This window comes from Grammomys surdaster, unplaced genomic scaffold, assembly GCF_004785775.1.
Source record: "Grammomys surdaster isolate TR1022 unplaced genomic scaffold, NIH_TR_1.0 199, whole genome shotgun sequence".
Classification (NCBI taxonomy): Eukaryota; Metazoa; Chordata; class Mammalia; order Rodentia; family Muridae; genus Grammomys; species Grammomys surdaster.
Genome location: NW_021604644.1, coordinates 639,557 through 659,242, shown reverse-complemented (window position 1 = coordinate 659,242; position 19,686 = coordinate 639,557). Strand labels below are relative to the sequence as shown.

Genomic DNA, 19,686 nt, shown 5'->3' with positions numbered 1-19,686 from the left:
CCCCCCCCCCCCCCACACACACACTCTCTTCTGGCTCTGGGGGATAGCTCAGTTGGTAGAGTGCTTGCCTAAACCCAGGACTCATTTTCTGTACTTTATAAACAGGCTGGTGTAATGTGCCTGCAGTCCCGGTACTCAAGAAATGGAGTCATGAGGTTCTGAAGTTCAGGGTCATTCTCAGTGACACAGTGAATGAAGCCAGCCTGGGTAATATGAGCCTGTCTTAAAAACAGTCAACCAACTCACCCACCTACCCAGCCAACCTAACCCAAAAAGCAAAACAAAGCTTTCTTCTCTTTTGTCAGGTTGCTAGCTGCTGTTTATGGGTATTGCCAGTGTAGTGTGCCTTGTCAGTGAACTTGACTGAGGTTTGCCTTTCTGCCTCCTCAAACACGAAACAAGAGACTCCACAAACAGCATCTGGTCTAGGAATAACTTAAATGTCAAATGAGCACTACTCAGAAATGATTGTGATCTCTGCCGCTTACCTTCTTTCTGACCCGCTTTCTGGCTATTTTTAGTCATTCATAATTTAAATTACTGGGGCAAGGGATGGCTCAGCCTCAGCAATTAAGAACACTTACTACCCTTGCACTGGACCCAAGTTCAGTTCCCAGCACCCATGTTGGGTGGTTCACACTACCTGTAACTAGCTTTAGGAGATGAAACGCCCAGAGCTTTTCTGGCATGTGCACATATATGCATATACTCACAGGCATGCATAAAAGTACACACAATTTAAAAATAAAGCGTCCAAATTAAATGACTTCTTAGCTACTTTTTCCTCTTCCTGAGGCAGAATGTGTTTTCACTGGGGTGCCTGAACTTTGCATGGGGTTTGGTGACTGCATTCTGACTGATTACTTACCTTTTGAATTTATATCTGGAGGTATGTAAGTGATATTCCAAAAGGAACAGCTCCCTTCCTTGTAAGTGAGGTTTCAGTACTCCAGTGTGAGGCTGTGAGTATGGGGACTTCTTGGATGGCCTCTTCAGTCTTAAACCTTGTGGTCAGCCTGCCCTTACATTAGGGTATATTTCTGCTGTGCGTTTCTTGGCATTACTCTCCTGCCCATCTCCTTTCCTCAAGGGCATTTCTAATTTGTCCAAGGCTTTAGTTATTGCTACAAGTCAGCTACTAGCCATTTTTCTGAGCTGTGTGGCTACTAATGATAGGACCCTTCCCTTTGGTGCCTTTATGCATCTGACTCCAATCCCTGCTTAGGAATGGTCTGAGGCATCTGTACACCCCCAGGCATGGAGCCAATATAGGTAAGGTCTAAAAGTCTCCAAATGGTTCTCTTTGAGCTTTGTGTGCTGTGCTTTATGGAAATAGTCTCTGCTCTTCTGTGTATTTGATGCAATCTGTTCTTTGGAGCAGCTTTTCCTTTTTACCCTTGCATGATATAAATAACGGAGAGCTGCTAAGAGAATTGTACAGGTGTGGCAGGCAGACAGCATTGAGAACAGGCTAATTTGCCTGGTGGACATCTTGGTCTGTCTGCTGTCTTTTTTCAGATTCCAGGGCAATGTCTGGCGCAGCAATCTTCTAAAGGCAGCAAAATCTTTGCAAAAGAGAGCAGTGCTCTGGCTGTGCATTGCCTTTCTTTCTGAAAGCTTTATGTGTTTCTCATATATTTTTTTTTCTGCTGTTTCCACACAGAGATGACAGTGATGACTGTCATTTGGCATTGCCTGATTGTGGACATTCAGAATAATGGACTTAAAACTAATTTAGGGGACTCACAAGGCCCCACAGGTAGTTGAGGAGCTATTTGCAGTTAATGGCTACTGAGGGAGAAGGGAGAGGGAGAGGGCATGTATTTTCTTCAGGGTTGTAGCTTTTGGTGAGTTGCCCATGATCCAGTAGTAACTTCACGCCCATGTTCATGTAACTAACCCTAATTACATTCCTGTGGTCATTGAGAAAAAGACAAGGGGCTGGAGAGATGGCTCAGCTGTTAAAGGCTAGGCTCACATCCAAAAATATAAGAAACAGTAGGAGGGGGACTTCTTACAGAAGGGCTCCAGAGGGTTTGAGAGAGCAAGGTAGAGGGGTAAGGGGACAAACAGGATCAAAATGCATTGTATACGTGTATGAAATTGTCTGTCAGATAATAAAAATAAAAATCAATTTGTTTAATGAGGTCTACTGTGGTCCCTTAGACTATTACAGAAAAATAATTTTAAGTTCTTTCTCTGCTGGTAATAGAAATTAAATACTATTCTATTGTATTTTATGCAAAGTGTAATCTAGATGTTAGCAAAGACAGGTCTTTTCTAGCAGTAACTTCTGAGGGTTTCCAGTAATGGTTCCCCTTGATAGATTTGTCTTTAAGGTACAGACCTTTGTGTCTCCACAACCTCTTGTCTGCTGAATGTCCTTATAGTGTCTCTGGACACTTTGCTTGTCTCATTTTTCCCCGTGTTCCTTTTGTCTGGAGTTCCATACCTGTTTATCTATTTTAACCCATTCCTTCTAGATCGAGTTGAAGTGTGAATTAGGTAGAATGTCACCAAGCATTTTCCATGGTCTCTGTGAGTTCTTTCTTGGTCTTGAAGAACAACATCGGTGTGACACTATGTTTATATCATGCGGTCACTGGCAGGTTGTAAAGTCTCTGGGACTAGGCACTCTGCTATAAGATTATTGCTGTGATAAGACATCATGAAACTTATAAAACGTATAAACTTATAAAAGCATTCATTTGGGACTTACAGTTTCAGTGGTTTAGTTCTTGGCCATTGTGGCAGGTGGCGTGGCAGTAGGCAGGCATGGTACTGAAGCAGAAGCTGAGAGCTCACATCTTGAGACACAACCACAAGGCAGAGCGAGAGTGGAATGGTGCAGGCTTTTGAAACCTCAAAGCCCAACTCTCCCATGATGCATCTCTTCCAACAAGACCATACCTCCTGATTCTTCCCAAACAGTCCCACCAAATGGGGACTGAGCATTCAAATTTATGAGCCGATGGTGGCCATTCTGATTCAAACCACCACAAGTTGGGGGCTTCCTGTAGTCCTTCATTGTTAGGTTAATAGGACTCTATGGTTTGGATCTGTTATTCACCTAGAGCTACTTGTGAGGATTTAATATATTGAACTTGTGACAGGCTTGATTAGGTGTTTGTTAAATCTAAATAAACTCACCAGCTTTAGTTTAAGTCAGTGTTTTCCTAACTGCTAAGTAAACTATTGAGATGAAATGGTAGTTTCCGTGCAGAGTTAGAAGAAAGAATGACAAGGGTTAGATACGTTTGAATGATAGTACAATGATGCCTTTCAAGTATGCACACCATTTGAAATATTTCAAAGGGTTCCCCCTCCCAGACCTTTATTTGATTCTGTCAGCAGTGTTAGGAGGTATTGTTCCAATTTTAAAGACTGGGAGCTGCAATTTACCAAAATCATAGCCTTAAATCATAGAAGTCATTTTATTTAGTCATTTATTTACTTATGTGTGCCTGCATTTATGCCTTTGAAATTCAGTGTTAAGAATTGAAAAGCTTGGAGAGGCTGTGCAGGGGAAGGCCTCTTCCCCACCCATGTTCCCAGTCACTCAGTTGCCTTCAATCATTGTGATTGGTTTTGTTTACTCTTCCAGGGGTGTTTCATGCATGTCCAAGCAGATACACAGACACATTCATTTTCTTTTATAAAGGCATCACAGCACAGGCTGTATGTTACTTAAAGTTTTTATTGCAACATCTATGTTATACCCAGAAGTGTTTAATGCACACATGTAATTTAGGGAACTACTGTGTATCTGGCTATAAAATAAAATATTGCCAACTTTGTAGGCTCAACTCCATTAGGGAATGAAAGGGCAGTAGTGTTAGCAGTAAAGAACAAGAACCACCAAGAGCCTGAGTCAGAAGCTGGGTTTTGACTTTGCGGAGGTAACAACATAGCCTCTTGTGATGTTAAAGAAGGTGGGGTTATTGCTGAAGCTCTCTTCAGCTGAGATATCTGACAGGATTCACTTTTTAAAAAGGTTTATTTATTTGGCTTTATGTGTATAAGTGTTTGCATGTATATATGTATGTGCACCATGTATGTTCCTCATGCCAGTTGAGGTCAGAAAAAGGCATCAGATTCCCTGGAGCTAGAATTAGAGACAGTCTTGTGGCACCATGTAGGTGATGGGACCTAATCTGGATCCTCTTAAAGAGCAGCCCTTAACTACAAAGTCATTTCTCTAGACTCTGACAAGATTCTAATATGTGGATGAATAGCATATATGTATATATGTATACATATATACACATATAAATGCGTATATACATAGAACATATGTGTATATAGCTATGTAAAATACATGCATGTGCACACACACACACACACACACACACACACCAACCACTGAGCATATGTGGAGGTGAGAGGACAAATTCCAGGAGTTGGTTGATTCTTTTCATTGTGTGAGTCCTGGGCATTGAACTCGGGTCCCCAGGCTTGTCGTCATGTGCTTTAACCCATTGAATCATTTTTCATAGCCCTACTATGTTTTCCTTTGGTTATTATTTAAGATGTTTTTTCCATTTGTGTATGTGTGTTTATGTGTCTTTATGTGCAGGTGCTTGCAGAGACCAGAAGAGGGTTTGGGCCTCCTGGAGCTAGAGCTTCGAGTGGCTGTGAGCCATTGTGTAGAGACCCAACCCTGGTCTGCAGCAGATGCTCTTAACCAGTTAGCCATCTCTTCAGACTCTTTTGAAAATATTATTGTATTTTTATATGTGCACTGGTGTTTTGCTTACATATATGTCTGTATGCCACATGCCAGGTGAAGGGCAGAAGAGGACGTTAGACCTCATGGAACTGGAGTTAAAGATAGTTGTCATCCACTATGTAGGTGATAAGACCAAACCTCTGTGTGTGTGTGTGTCCGTCTGTCCGTCTGTCTGTCCGTCTGTGTGTCTGCCTGCAGAGGGCACAAAGGGTGTCGGGTTCCCAGAGCTGGGATTATGAGCTGGTTGTGAACTGCCTGATTGTGGGTGCTGGGAACCAAACTCTTGTCCTATAGAAGAACAGCAAGCACTCTTCAAAGCTGAGCCTTTTCTCCACCCACAAAGCCACTGGCTTTGTTGTCTTTCTCTTCTTCTATTGTCATTCTCTGTTCAACCTGCTTTCCTGACTTGAGTCTTTTCAAAGAACCCATGTTTGGCTTTTAGTGATTTTTTTTAAATTTATTTCATTTTTAAAAAATTTATCTTTGCCTTTTGTTTCTTCAATATATTCTCATTCTCTCTCTCTCTCTCTCTCTCTCTCTCTCTCTCTCTCTCTCTCTCTTTTCACATTTTAAAGGGAGGTTTAATAATAGTCTTTAAAAATCTACCAAAAGGAGATTACAATGCAGGAAGATCATGTAAAATGACCCCACTTCTCAGCATGGCAAATATTCAGAATATACAAAGTCCGAGTGTGAATACTAAAAGTCAGAAAGATACAAAAGATGTCTGTTTAAAAAATAACAGCAAAGATATATCAGAATTAATGTTACCCAGTCTGAGTAATTGTGGTCTAGCTAACCCTCTGGATAAATGTTTGTGATTCCCATCCTTTAATCAGAATGAGCTCATGTGCAGCTGTCACAAGAGATGTTCACAGGTAAACACATTCTCTTCGAAGAGGCTCTGGTTGATGACATTCCCTGATGAAAAGTATCTGGCCACCACAAAGGAGGACCCAACATTAGAAGTGTCCTGTCTCAGAAGCCAGGCTGTTGAAGTGGTCGCTTTTGATCTCCCTGTGTCACCTGTCAGCCATTTCCTTTCCTGCCTGACTGTAGGATGCCTACATAAGGTTTTCCTGACACTGGCCACAACTGGACTCTGGCCCATGCTTGAGGATTCTTGTGCTGGCCAGGACCAGAATACTACTGAGTACTGAGCTTCCTAATTGAGCTTCTTGCAAAGCTTCAGAGGGGAAACTCTGTGCTGAACATTGTAATCATTTTGACCCTTCAGGACCTCATTATTAAAGTGTTTGGAAGCTGGCTTGCTCATGGCTAGCTGTGTGCACTCCTCAGCTTGGGGCGCCCTTGGTTTGTGTGTGTGTGTGTGTGATCATCAACATGTGTGGAGGTCAGAGGAGGACATTGGGAAGGCCTTGGTAATTTCCCTCCTGCCAGTGGTAGGGTCCCAGATGTTCAAGGCTATGCCTAGTCCATGGATCCTGGATATCTGAATTTAGGCTCTCATTCTTTGGTAGCAAGTATTTTTACCCATCGAGCCATTTTCCCAGTCCTGACTTTTAAAAAAAAATTATTTAATTTTATATGCATTAGTGTCCTCAGAGGATATCAGATTCTCTTGAACTGAAGTTACAGACAGTTGAGAGCTCCCATGTGGGTGCTTGGAATTGAACCCAGGTCCTTTGGAAGAGCAGCCAGTGAGCCGTCTCTCCAGTCCCCACCCCCACTTATTATAATAGTGATTTCCTTTTCATCCGTTATTTTATGACTTAAGAAAAGACACAGAGGTGGGGGACAGAACAGAGGGAGTTCTCTAGAAAACCATGGGAGGAGAGAAAGCCCCAGATGTGCCCCTGGTGTGTCAGAGAGCAATGGGAGGCAGTTTAGTGGAAGGACTTTTCCTAATATGACCATGCAACAATGTCCATGCTTAAAATTCACTTCAGGTAACAGTTGAGTAGAGAAGACATCGTCTCACACACTCCTCCTAGGGCTTTAAAATGTCTTATTTTTCTCCTCCTTTGACATTTGTATTTGTCAGGATTAAACGACGTGACTGATGTACCGACACAGTAAGTGCTGTCAGTGTTGACAAATGCATTGACTTGAGTTTTCACTCATGAGCAATCTCTCATGCCTCACCTTCCGGTCTGTGGGCATCATGCCCTCCACCACCTTTGGCAGTCTGGGAACATCTGTAGTTGCTGTAATCGGCTGTGTCTGTGGCCTTTGCAATCTAATGTTCTTCTTTCCTGCTCATTGCTCCACTGAGCTGGCCTTTACTTAAGATGCTAATTTCATTTCAGTTCTTCAGATGCCATAGAAGGCAGTGGCAATGGTTTGCTCATAGTTCTTGGAAGTAGACGCAGTGGTTACATCCCACTGAGGAGCACTTGGCTCTGCCAGACATTTGTTAAGGCTGCTCCTGGCTTAATCCCAGTGCCCACCATAAACAATCCGACTTGTCAGATGAGACTGGCACAGCATCTTGACTTTTTTGCCAACCCTTTTCATGGTTCTGAATGAGTCTTCAGCTCTTTCCACTTGCTGCCATTTCTATTTCATTGCTATTTCAGGTTTGCCTTATTTTTGTCTTGTAAACTAGTGGTAGTTTTCTGCAGAGAGCTAGATGGTAAATCTTTAAGGGCTACATGTGCTCTATTATGGTCATCCCTCTACAAATAGAAATATATAAACCCTTCTTAGGAGCTGGGGAGATGGTTCAGTGGTTAGGAATGAATGTGCTCTTTCAGAGGACCAGGCTTTGGTTCCCAGCACCCATGTCTGGTGTCTCACAGTTGCCTATACCTTCAGCTCCAGGAGAGACCTAATTCTTGCCCCTATGGGCACATAAACCACCTACATAAGCACACACAACATAGAAACATTTGATAAACTTGTCTGCATTGACCTACTACTTTAGTTTGGCAAACCTTGACTTGAACTATCCATTAAATCTTCTGATGATTAGAATATCTGTCCATTTGACTACTTTTCCATCCATCCATCCATCCATCCATCCATCCATCCATCCATCCATCCATCCATCCATCATCTATCTAGATATTTGGGGACAGACTCATATATCCCAGGCTAGTCTTGAACTCCCTATGTAGCTGAGGATGAACTTGAACTTTTGACCATTTTGACCATTTTGGCTCTACCTCCCGAGTGCTGGGGTTACAGGTGTGCACATGTGCACATTGGAGAGTGCATGTTAGGCAAGAACTCCATTGAGTTACACTGTAAGACTATTCTTAGTATATGACGAAGGTGATAGTGAGTAGTGCCTTAGCTTCTGCTCTTTCTCTTCACATTCTTGCCCTCTGTCCATATTCTCCATTGGTTTGTCCTACAGGCAGGAGATCTGTTTGCTTAGTGGGGCCATTTGCTTCACCTGTTCCCCTAGTTGCTTCCTGTCTACCATAAACATCCCTCATTCCTACAGAGCAGACTGAATGGAGACAGCTTTCTGGTTTTGGATCAGTCCCTTTATTACCTTCAACTCAGTTTCCTTTCCTAATTTACCAGAAAGTCTGTTAACTTTGACAGATTGCCTTTTGAAATTAGTTTTATCTAGTCTCTTGGTGGCTTGACCGATTATCTTTTGCTGGCCTCTCCTTTATGTGTCAGTTTGCAGCAACTGTCCTTGGCCTCCAGAGTAAGCGTTCTCTTTGCCTTGAAAGATAAACACATGTACAAGAGTTTTTGACCTTGCTTTATTTTTATGTATAAAAATAACAGTTTTCTATGGCAGGGAGCAAGGGCAGCAGTAGATGCAATGTGAGCAGATCAGGCTTTGCATTCATGTGAACAGCAAGGCATCTTCTTTATTGGATGTTCCCCACCATCCTCCTCTTTACGCTAAGCTCAGAGGAGGAGAAACTGGGAAAACAAGAAAAGCGGGGGAAGGGAGTGGGACCCTTTGCTTGATAAATAGCTTCATAAGTAAATTTAATACCCAGGTTTTGTCTGAGTAGTAGGAAAAATATTTGGATGTTTGTTTAATGGGAAAAGTATGGTTCTGGTCGAATCATGATCTTTGAGCTGGGGCGACTTTCAGCATTGGATGTCTTTAAACTTTGTAAGTAGTTTTCTAATGATAGGATATGTGATTCTAGCTTTATCAGTGTTTTATTGATGACTTATTAAAAATATGTAATATACTTGTTTAATTTATGACTGTCGATCTAGAAGAGATATTAAGTGATAAAGTTAGAGCCCAAACTATTTTAGCATTCTGTGATAACCTAAAATTTGATATGGATCCTTGGAGTCCTAGGTTCCAAAAGATAAGTTAAATGCTTTGAGAGCTGTACATGTAGAAATGGGCATGTTTAAGAACCTTGAAATGGGTCAAAGTTAAATATAATTATAAGGAACATTTATGGACTCTTTTCCACGTCATTTACAGTATCTAGAATAATTAATGCAATCATTTCTATACTGTATACATGCTGTTTACAAGTGGCCTCCTATAAGATACTTAGGCTGGATGGGGGCATGGGATGTTGAGTACTATAATAATGAGTAATCATTGACTAATCTTTAACAATTTAAACGTTATTATCAAAATATTGCAAATTAAAAACCATCACATCGGTGTGTGATGGCATAATTTGAGATCCAGTTTACAGCAATGAGAGCATGTGTATAATCAGATGATTATTTCTGAATATTTAGAAGGAGTTCTTGGAAGATACTTTTGAGATCACATGTTGACTCAGAACTATATCCATTGCTTTTTTGTGTAGCTGTGATCTAAATGCCAGAGAGCAGTTTAAAGGAGGAAGGTTTGTGTAGCCTGTGGCTCCAGACATTTCAGTCCGTGGCTGCTTAGCCTCTTGTTCACTGGGATGCAGGTTTTGAGGCCATTCTAGGGTAGAAACTAGTCAACCATGAAATGTACTGCCTGGTGAGATAGGAAGCTAACCATTACTGCAAGTGAACTGGCAGGCTTGTGACAGCGTATCAGATCTTCCTCAGGGAAACCCTGCATTGGATGAAAGATTGGGAGTAGATGGCTTCTTAAAGTCCTTTACTTCATTGGCTTTCTACAGTGCCCATTGAGGTAGATGATAGATAGATAAATAGATAGATAGATAGATAGATAGATAGATAGATAGGGTACCCATTGAGATAGATGATAGATAGATACAGTGCCCATTGAGATAGATGGTACAGAGATAGCTAGCTACATAGATAGAGTACCCATTGAAATAGATGATAGATAGATAGATAGATAGATAGATAGATAGATAGATAGATAGCCCATTGAGATAGATAGATAATAGATAGAGGGGATGGATGGATGAGAAGAGAGGGAGAAGAGAGGGGGAGGAGAAAGAGAACTAAATGTTTGTGCAAATGTTTTCACTCATGTATGGTTGGTGGCTGGTCTCTGGATTTGTCTGTGTCCTCAACTGAGCTTACCCTCTTCTGATCAGCTAAGCTTCTAGGACACTCTCTGGTTATTCTCTCGACTCCTGTATTCTAGAAAGCAAACAATGGCATGAGATTGTTATTGTCTTGTTAGCGAATATTGTTCTTATGAATTTAATTTTTTCTTTTGCTCTAAAGACAACTTTTATACTTGGAGTAGCACAAAAATAAGATGAGCTTTTATGAATCTTTCCTCCCAACTAAGGAATAGAGTTTTACAGTGCTGCCCTCGAGGCTAATAAAACACCAAAGGAAAGTAACCTTAGAAAGATTTGTTTGGCTCACTGCTTCAGAGGTTGAAGGTTGTGGTCCCTGGGCCCTGTTGCTATGGGAACATGAGTAGTGGGCAGAGAGAGCTTAATGGAGTTGAGCCATTCACCCTACAGTGCATGAGAAGCAGAGAGACAGGAAGGGCTGGCTCTAGTGCTTCCTCCACTTAGGCCCTCCTACTTTCCACCGTCATCCAGTGATGCTCAAATTATGAATCCATGGATGGGTAAGTCCATGTAAACAGAGCCCTCCTGCTACTGCACTTCCCCAAAGACTTGCCTCTGAATTCTACTATACTAGGAACCAAAGCTTTAACACAAAGTCTTTTGATGGTCACTTATATTCAAACCATAGCATTTACTAGAACTCAGGGCTCCCCTTGACGCTCTCTCCCATTCACCCAGTAGATCATGTTTTGTGTAAAGTATTTCCTTGCTTTCTTTATAGTTTTATTCTATGTGGTATATCTCTTAACATATATATTATTTTGCTGTTGGTTTATTTACCTTTTTTCTTTTTTTCTTTTCTTTTTTTTCTTTTCTTCTTTTCTTTTTTTCATATTTTATATGTATTGGTGTTTTGCTTGCATGTGAGTTTATATATTGTGTGCATTCAGTTCCAATAGGTACCAAAGGAAGGCAAGAAGATTTCCCTGGGGACTGGAGTTCTAGATGGTTGTGAGCTGCCATGTGGGTGCTGGGAACAGAACTGTCTTGAAGGTCAGACAGTGCTCTTAGCCATTTGAACCAGTTCTCTCACTGTTTTTTTTTTTTTTAAAAAAAAAACATTGGTTTTATATATTTGATTTATGCTGTATGCATAGTCGTAGCTTGCTTTCTATGCCTGTGATAAACACAATCAAAAGCACCTTAGGAAAGAAAGTGTTGACTTGGCTTACATGTCCTTATCACTCAGGGAAGTTGAGGCATGAACTGAAACAGAAACCATGAAGAAATGCTGCTTACTGGCTTCCTCCCCATGGTTTGCATAGCTTGCTTTTTTAGACACCCTAGGCCCACCTGCTCATGGGTGGTACTGCCTGCAGCAGGATGGGCTTTCCCTGAACCCTCCCACATCAACCATAAGTCAAGAAAATGCTCCAAAGACTTGCCTATGGGGTAGTCTGGTGAAATATTTTTTTCAGTTGAGGGCATTTCTTTCCAGATGACCCAGAGACTTTTTTATCAAGCTGACAAAAAATATAACACATGCATTTTTTGATATTTTCTATGTAACGGTAGTGTTTCTGAGATTCATTTAGGGCACTGTACATAGCTGGAGTCATTTTCACTGTGTGTTGGAATTTGATCGATGGAACCATGTGATTATGGCCCCATTTTGCTGAAGATAGTCATTTGGGTCATTTACAATCTTCTCGTGACAAACACTGTGCACTTCATGTCTCCTGGCGCTCACCTGTAAGAGACTTTCAAGTCCATGGGAGAGCGACTTCGTGGGGCAAGTCCAGGTCTAGGTGTTCCTGGGAATGAGTGTTCTCGAGGCAGTCATTCCAATGGGCTCTCATGCCAGCACCTGCTCCTCATTCCTGCCTGTGCTTGCTGCTACCTTTTAGTTCTTATCAACCTCATGACTTTGATACTGCGTTTGTGGTCTTAGCTTCCAATGTCATGATTATAAAAGATAAACCTTGTTAGGTTGCATGAATCTTTAGAAATATTGTGTTTAATGCTCTTCCATTCTTAGTCTGGTTTTGCTCCCCTCTTTCCCATCAATTTTATATCCTTTAGGAAACGAGTTTGTATTTATGTATTCTGGATTCTAATTTTCTTGTTGGTTATACGGGCATATTATTCTGTTTTATTTCAAAGTCAGATTTATCAGTTTCTTACCTTTGATCTTCTGAATCTTTTAGTGTTCAGTTTTATCTTTCACATGTGGTCTGTAGAGTATCAGGAATTAAAGGGATCTTCAAACACATAGGAAAGGAAAAAAAATTAAAGTGGGCGCCTTCCCATGTACCCATCCCTCATCTTCAAAAGGCTAAGTTTGTTTTATCTTCTCTTCTTAACTTTTTTGGAATAACATTTGTGTGTGTGTGTGTGTGTGTGTGTGTGTGTGTGTGAGAGAGAGAGAGAGAGAGAGAGAGAGAGAGAGAGAGAGAGAGGAGAGAGCAAGCATTTTTACAGAAGTCTTGTCAATATTTGCTTTGAAGATTCTGAGACTATATTAGAATGTTAGACAATCCACCTGACAATAAAATATTTTAGTATCATAAGGGAACCTCCTAACTTCCATATTATGTTCCTTTTTGTCTCAAAGTCTTCTGTATATGATACTAACTCTGCCCACACCAAATGCGTCTCCGTCACTGTTATTCTCTATTCAATTTCTGTATCATTACTTCTTAACATACCTGTTTTTAATTATGTGCATACGGTGTGTCTGTGTGGGTATGTGCATGTGTGGGTGCAGGTACCTGTCAAGTCCAGAAAAGGGCATCAGGTATCCTGGAGAGTTACAGGCCGTTGAGAGCCACCTGATGCGGGTGCTGGGAACTGATCTGGTTGTCTTCTGCAAGAGCAGCATGTGCTTTCGTTACCCTGTATGCAGCATAGAACTTACTTTTGTAACTTTATCCAGCCTGTCTTTGCTATTTAAAGTTTAGTCCTCTTACATGTATTCTAAGTGTGTGTGTGTGTGTCTGTGTCTGTGTGTGCCTGCATGTGCACATGTGTTTGGAGGTGTAGTTATTTTTCTCACTTTTGCACTCTGTAGAGCCACAAAGACCTAGGGTGGAGTTGGGCTTCTCTAGAGAACATCCTGTTTGCTTCTGGTTTTGCCCAGGGCTCCAGCCAGTCAGTCCTAAACCTCTTCAATTCTGGAATTGGGGACCTTAGAAGAACCAATTATATTTTAAGTTGTAACAAAGAACTGACTGTGGTTGTGGATTCTCAGGCGAGAAGTTTTTCTCCCAGTGTTTAGTGCTATGGGTCAGGGTAGCCCTGTTTGTAATGAAACTCACGCCAAGGCCTGTGGCCTTTTGGAGGCCTCTGTAGCCTCTCTTAGGTGGGTCATATCCCCAGAGGGTCACAAAACCAAAATGCTTATGGTTGTATCTGCCCATTTGGACAATCTCTTTAAGGTAAAAACTGCCCTTAGAAAGCCAGGGCTTTTCTCTCTGTCTTCATGTTGCTGACTGTGTTGAATATTCCTGGCATTCCTACCGGCTCTGGTGTGTATCCAAGAGGAAGTTTGAAAGTGCTTTACCCAGCTTTGTTTTCAGTAGGAGGGTGGTGAAGTAGGCTAGGCTTAGAATGTTGCTGGAGACTGGACATCATATCCCCCCATTAAACTTCATTGTTCTTGGGAAGAGTGCCATATCCTGGTACTCTTGGCTTCTGTGTCATGGGGCTCTGGATACAGTAGATGCTCAGTTGCCCAAGTAGATGTGTTGCTAGAAAAGAACTGTCTACATAGTTCATATCTATTATATTTTTTAATTATTCCAACTGTTTGGTGTAAGTATATTATTATTATCTCTTTTACAGGTGGGTAAAATGAGACTTTGAGGAAGATGCGGGATATTAACTGTGACTATTGGTTTAGAAAACAGTGTTCTTCTCATGGTGCCATCTTGTTTTTAAATTAATGTTACTGACATTGAACAGCTCCTCATGATTTGATCTAACAATGAAAATTTTAGAGACTACTGACTGGGGTAACATAATGTCTAAGAATATCTCCAAATTCATACCTGAGAGACAGTTTTAGCTTGGCATCCCGTTCACAGAAGATTTATTTGTGATGTATAGCACCGTTATGCCTTGTGTTGCAGAAGTCAGAGAGGAAGTTGGGAGTTGCTGTTTGCTGATGCTGCACTGTAAATCCTTTTGTTGTCCTGTGTAGGTGACTGTCGTCTTTCTCAACAGGTGTGTGTGTAACATAGACTGCAGTGGGTACAGCTTTAACCCCGTGTGCGCTTCTGATGGGAGTTCCTATAACAACCCCTGTTTCGTTCGAGAAGCATCTTGTATAAAGCAAGAGCAGATCGACATAAGGCATCTTGGCCACTGCACAGGTAAAAGCCGCTCTGTCTACCAGAAGCCTGTCTTGAGTATCCTAAGGTGGTACTCTTGCTTAGTAGTGTGTGTCTTATAAAATGAGTAATTCTTCAGGCTTGGTCTTTTTATGACTGTATATTTTAAAACTTCATTTGCTACTAATTTAGACATTTGTTTATTTTCACCATCTTCAGACATAAACTGTGTCTTGGTTGTTTGGTTACTAAGCTTATCCTTGTCTGATGTGAGTGTATCGGAATCAGTTTGAGGTTTGTTTATAGTTTTAAGGTAATTTCAAATTTAATTATAGCTAGAAATTAGACTAATTATTTTAATTATGGCAAAACTATACATTCGCAGTATATATTCTTACTCCCCCCCCATAGCACAGGAGTTCCCTTTATTCAACACAGTTCCCTTTGTTTCCTCTACCCAAACATGTTATGTGCAGTTACAGTTTTTAGTGTAAAGTTACAGAATGTAAAGGAAAATTCCATTTGTCCTTCTTTCTCTTTACTATGATTTAGGAAACATAAATCATATAAGAATAAGCTTTGCTTTCTTCTCCTATTCGAAGTGTCAACGGTCACTGAAGCCAGTAATACCCTGTGGGCTGGGATAGTGGATGAATTCTAGTAATTCATGGGGGCCAGGCCTCTTCAAGTTCTAGGAGTATAGACCTTCCCTGCTTTTTCTTTCCACTCTCTTTACCTTTGTTCTTTGGGGGACTTACTAGAGGCACATGCTCTATCTGAGCCAGGGCAAAGACATCATAAAGATGTTTATTCCTTTGTCTTAGTAAAGAATTCTTTGTGACACACTTCCCATAACTGTTCTGAGCTGCCAGTGGATTCAAGATGGTCCTCAGAGGCTTTCCAGGTAGGGTAGGCATGGGTGTGATGGAGGAGGCCATTTTCTGGCAGAGAGGTCCCATAGGTGGCTATTCCTCTTGGCTTTGGTCTTGGAATACAGTTTGGTGTATTTCATGCAGTAGCATTTACAGCTTGATGGGGTGTTTGAATGGTCCTCCCTGGAATATCCAGTTCAGAGCAACAGGAAGGCCAGAGAGTTTTAATTCAAATTTATGCAGCTTTGGAGTGGTGGAGCCTTAAGTTTTCTTTTGGTTCTCTCAGTACTTTTCTATCCACACCTAACTGTAGCTCCTTCTTGGCTCTCACGGGTGTTGGAGGTGGAAGCCCCTGTTTTTCAGCACGTGTATGGGCTTCACAATCCAATGCAGTTCCCGTGAAAGGATCTAAATGTTGTCTGACAATTTAGCAGAGATTCTGTATGTATTGTAATCTCATATTTCCAGATAAACATGGCAGGAAAAGGTAAGTCTTGTGCTCAGTGGTTCCCTGGAAAGAGAGGCTCTCCAAGGGGTGTATGCCAGACTTTTAAAGTCGGTGACATTTGAGCTGAAGTCTGGATGAAATCTGTTTACCATGCAGAGATGTAGACATACCTGGGATCACTTGAGAGCTGGGAGAGAAAAGGGACCACTGATAATGAGAATGATGGAAACATTCCCTTCGTGTTGTACATGTCAAAATGTTATTCTTCACACGGTAAATATAGTTCTGTCTGTCAGGTAGGATGGTAGAATGGTAAAACTCATACGTGAGCAGGACAGGCAGACGGTTAAGAAGGAGCCAGGGCACCTGAGGTAATTGTGAGTTCTTGGTGTGACTTCAGCATCAAGTATTGCTTAACCTGCAACTGCTTTTTCTTACAGACACAGATGATGCAAGTTTATTGGGAAAGAAGGATGACGGGCTGCAGTATCGGCCAGATGTGAAAGGTACTGAATTAAGGTTTTCTAGATTTGGACCAAATCTTGAAATGTGACCATTAGCTATGCCTAGTGCTTCTGCTTCCCTTAGTTTAGCTCTCTGCGATAACACTCCTGATATAATCGATTAGTAGTATTTGTTGTAATGGCTAAGGTTCCTTTCCGTTTAGAGAGTGCTCGTGTGTATGCTTTTTATTGATTGACATTATCCCTCACAACGTGAAAGTTCTCTAGACTCTGCTATTAACATTCCTCCCTGTTTCCAAGTCTTTGAACTTGAATCCTTCTATCTGGAAGTCTGCACTTCTTTGTCTGACTAACTCCTGCTCGTCTTCTCCAGTCTCAGTGTGCGTATTCTTTCCTTTGAGAATCATTCCTTGGCCCCCAAATCTGGATTAGATACTTTTACAACCTCTCCTGTCTGAGCACTTAGCTTACTCTAATTATTCACGCGTCCGTCTGTATCTCAGATCATGAGTTCTATTTGGATTGAAAGTCAGCCATCTTTCCTTTGTGTTGCTAACCATAGCAGAATGTTTGGCAAATTGGTAGCTATTCCATATCCATCCAGAGAATGGAGTTGCATTATTTATTTGTGAAAAGTATCATGTCGTGTAAAGATCAAAGCAGAGACTAGAATTAGAATCTATGTTCCTTGACCTTATGTTTCACCGCTGTTTTCCCATCTGTGGTCACATGCATTGTTTTATTTGAATCTTATAAGTAGCAGTAAGAAGACCACCCAATCCGTGGCCAGTGTGAGGCTCAGCGATGATAATCTGGTTAATTAAAGAGGGGCTACATCACTGGACCCCTAGATCATCACAACAAGTATACCTTCAACTAATCTGTAATTAAAGAAGGAAAAGTAATTAAAAAGGAAAGAGTTGAGACTGGGTGGGGTAAGGAGAATAGGAAGAGTTAGAGAGGACAGAAGGAAGGGTGGAAACACTGTAAATACGACACTCAGGTATGAAGTTCTAAAAACTATTAACAAAGTGAATGTAAAAACTATGTGATAGGTAAGACAATTGGGAGACCAAGGAAGGGGATCATGAGCCTACGGCCAGCTTGGGCTGTGCAGTTCAAGGCTAGCCTGAGCTATGTCGTAAGACCTTGTTTCAAAATGCCGAGGGCTGAGAATGTAGCTCAGCAATAGAGCATTTACCTGGCAACCTTGGACCCTGGCTGGATCCGTAGACCACAATAGTGGAAAAAAATAATATGATCTTCATTATATGTCTGGTTTTTTAAAGTGTCTCTGTTGTATAGCATTTTATAAAAGCTAAATAAGATTATTCATCAAGGCTTAGAACAGTGTCTGACATGGTTGTAAGTGCTCAGGAAATAGTAAACTTTTGTAATCGAATAATACATTAGTAACACTAACGCTTCACTTGAGTTGTATTAAACCTGAATCTCTTATAGCCCACAGGCCCTGAAAAACAGTTTTCTCTACTGATACAAAACGCTGTGTTTAAATAGGAAATCCCTTCTGCTCCTGCTGGAGTCACAGCAGACCAGCTTTGTTCTCTCCACTGATAAATAGGACTACATTACAAAGACCATTTTTCTGTTGTTAACAGCTCATTTTAAAGGCAATTTGGGAATGGCATATATCCCAAACACTTGTGTGATATTCATAAATATCATATTATAATATGTCTATGTATTGATTATTTTATCTGCACCACTTTTGAGGCATTGAAAATTCTGCACACATAAGAATTGTCATATAACTTCAAAATTATATTAGAAGGTATTTATTATAGGTTTCATTTATGCTAGTCTTTTTAGCCACACTACTTGTGGAAGGGAAGATAATTTAGTATGTGATATGCATTTTTTGGGTGTCCCTTATAGCAAGACATGCGCTTCACCTGCTCTGACAATGTAGAGGTCAAATATTGTCATGATTGTAGTAGAGTACAGTAAATGTAAACGATCTTTAGAAAAGATGGATTGCTCTTTGGTGGGGGACCATGAAGACATGAGAAAAGTCACAGAGAAGATGGAATTTGAATGAAACTTTGACCTACAAGAGATTGAACAGGACACAGATTATTTTGGGAGGCTAAAAGATTGTAAGAGTAGTGCAGGCTCAAATGTTACGACAGGGTGCACTGGAGAGTGCTGGGGGATTTAGAGGAAGAGGGAGGGTAGGTGGCAAAGAAAGCCTGGGACCAGATCTTGCCCTGTTGGACAACTGAGACTTTATTTTGAACCATAGGGATGTGATAGTTTGAGTAAGAATGGCCCCCATAGACTAATGTATTTCCATGCTTAGGCATGAAGGAGTGGCACTACTTGAGAAGGATTGAGAGGTATGGCCTTGTTGGAGTAGGTGTGCCCTTATTGGAGGGAGTGTGTCACTGTAGGCGGGCTTTGAGGTTTCAAAAGCCTAAGGCAGACCCAGTGTTACCCTTCCTGCTGTCTGTGGATGGGTCTGGATGTGGAACTCTCCTTCTCCAGCATTTGTCTGCCTGCATGCTGCCATGTTCTCTGCCATGAAAATAATGGACTAGACCTTTGAAGCTGTAAGCCAGCCCCAGTGAAATGCTTTCTTTTGTAAGACTTGCCGTGGTCATGGTGTCTCCCCACATCGATAGAACAAAACCTATGACAGAGATCATTTCTATAATATAAATGAAAAGATAAAGCTCTGATACTAATCGCTCGAGCGAGTGACACCTGCAGGAACACAGGGCTTATTGTGCGCCTTGGCAAAGGCAGAGAGGTGAAGTAGGCAGCCTCAGAAGGGGCAGATATCCACTCAGATGTGGGCTAGTAAAAGTTAGGGATACTGAGACTTGAACCCCTAGAGTTAAGACAATTGGTTCTTTTTATAGAAATGATATGCTAGGGGGAGAGGTGTTTGGAGTGTGGGTGATGGAGGAGTTGGTGAAGGTGACTAATTGCATTTTGGAATTTGATGTGATGTGAATTTGACTATTCAGGAGACTATTCAGCATAAATCTAGAGACAAGCCTGTGGTCCAGAGTTGATAAGTGGAAAGGACGGTCAGTAGTTTAACATGCTACAGAAAGCCATTTTGGGATGAGGAGTCAACCATTTTGAATTGTAATCAGTAAGGTCATTGGAAAGAATTTCTCTATAGGGTTAAGATGGAGGCCAGATTGTGAGAGTTTAGAACACGCCACGTCATGCTCTCTCTGTAGAACAGTAGGGGAATATGTTAAAAGGTAGCTCTGTTACCTTTTGTTTTCTGTTCTCATAGCATCATAGAAGACTTTGGTGAATACTTGTGTCTGCCTGTCTATAGCCCAGACTGTGTAGGTGGGAGGTACTAACACAGAGCCTGCCATAGAAAGCAGGAACGTTCCATCAGCAAGAGAATATAGAACATAGAGGCGGTGCCCCGGGGAAAGGTTTTTATTTGTTTATTTTGAGAAAGCCAACTCAAGACGTTTAATTGTGCTGTTTATAGTAGCATTAGAAGATCTTGA

At 41.3% G+C, this 19,686-nt stretch overlaps 1 protein-coding gene and 1 pseudogene across 3 annotated transcripts in view; one reads left to right on the top strand and one right to left on the bottom strand.

Annotated features, from left to right (window-relative positions):
* The window catches only part of LOC114623554 (tomoregulin-1), a 122,116-nt gene that overhangs the window by 81,737 nt on the left and 20,693 nt on the right, over positions 1-19,686 (top strand). For all 3 annotated transcript variants that reach the window (XM_028770220.1, XM_028770219.1, XM_028770223.1), the window contains 2 exons: positions 14,296-14,444; positions 16,163-16,228. In XM_028770220.1, coding sequence (XP_028626053.1) covers positions 14,296-14,444; positions 16,163-16,228 — 215 coding nt within the window. The remainder of the gene's footprint in view (positions 1-14,295; positions 14,445-16,162; positions 16,229-19,686) is intronic.
* On the bottom strand, positions 5,589-6,005 carry LOC114623550 (annotated as a pseudogene).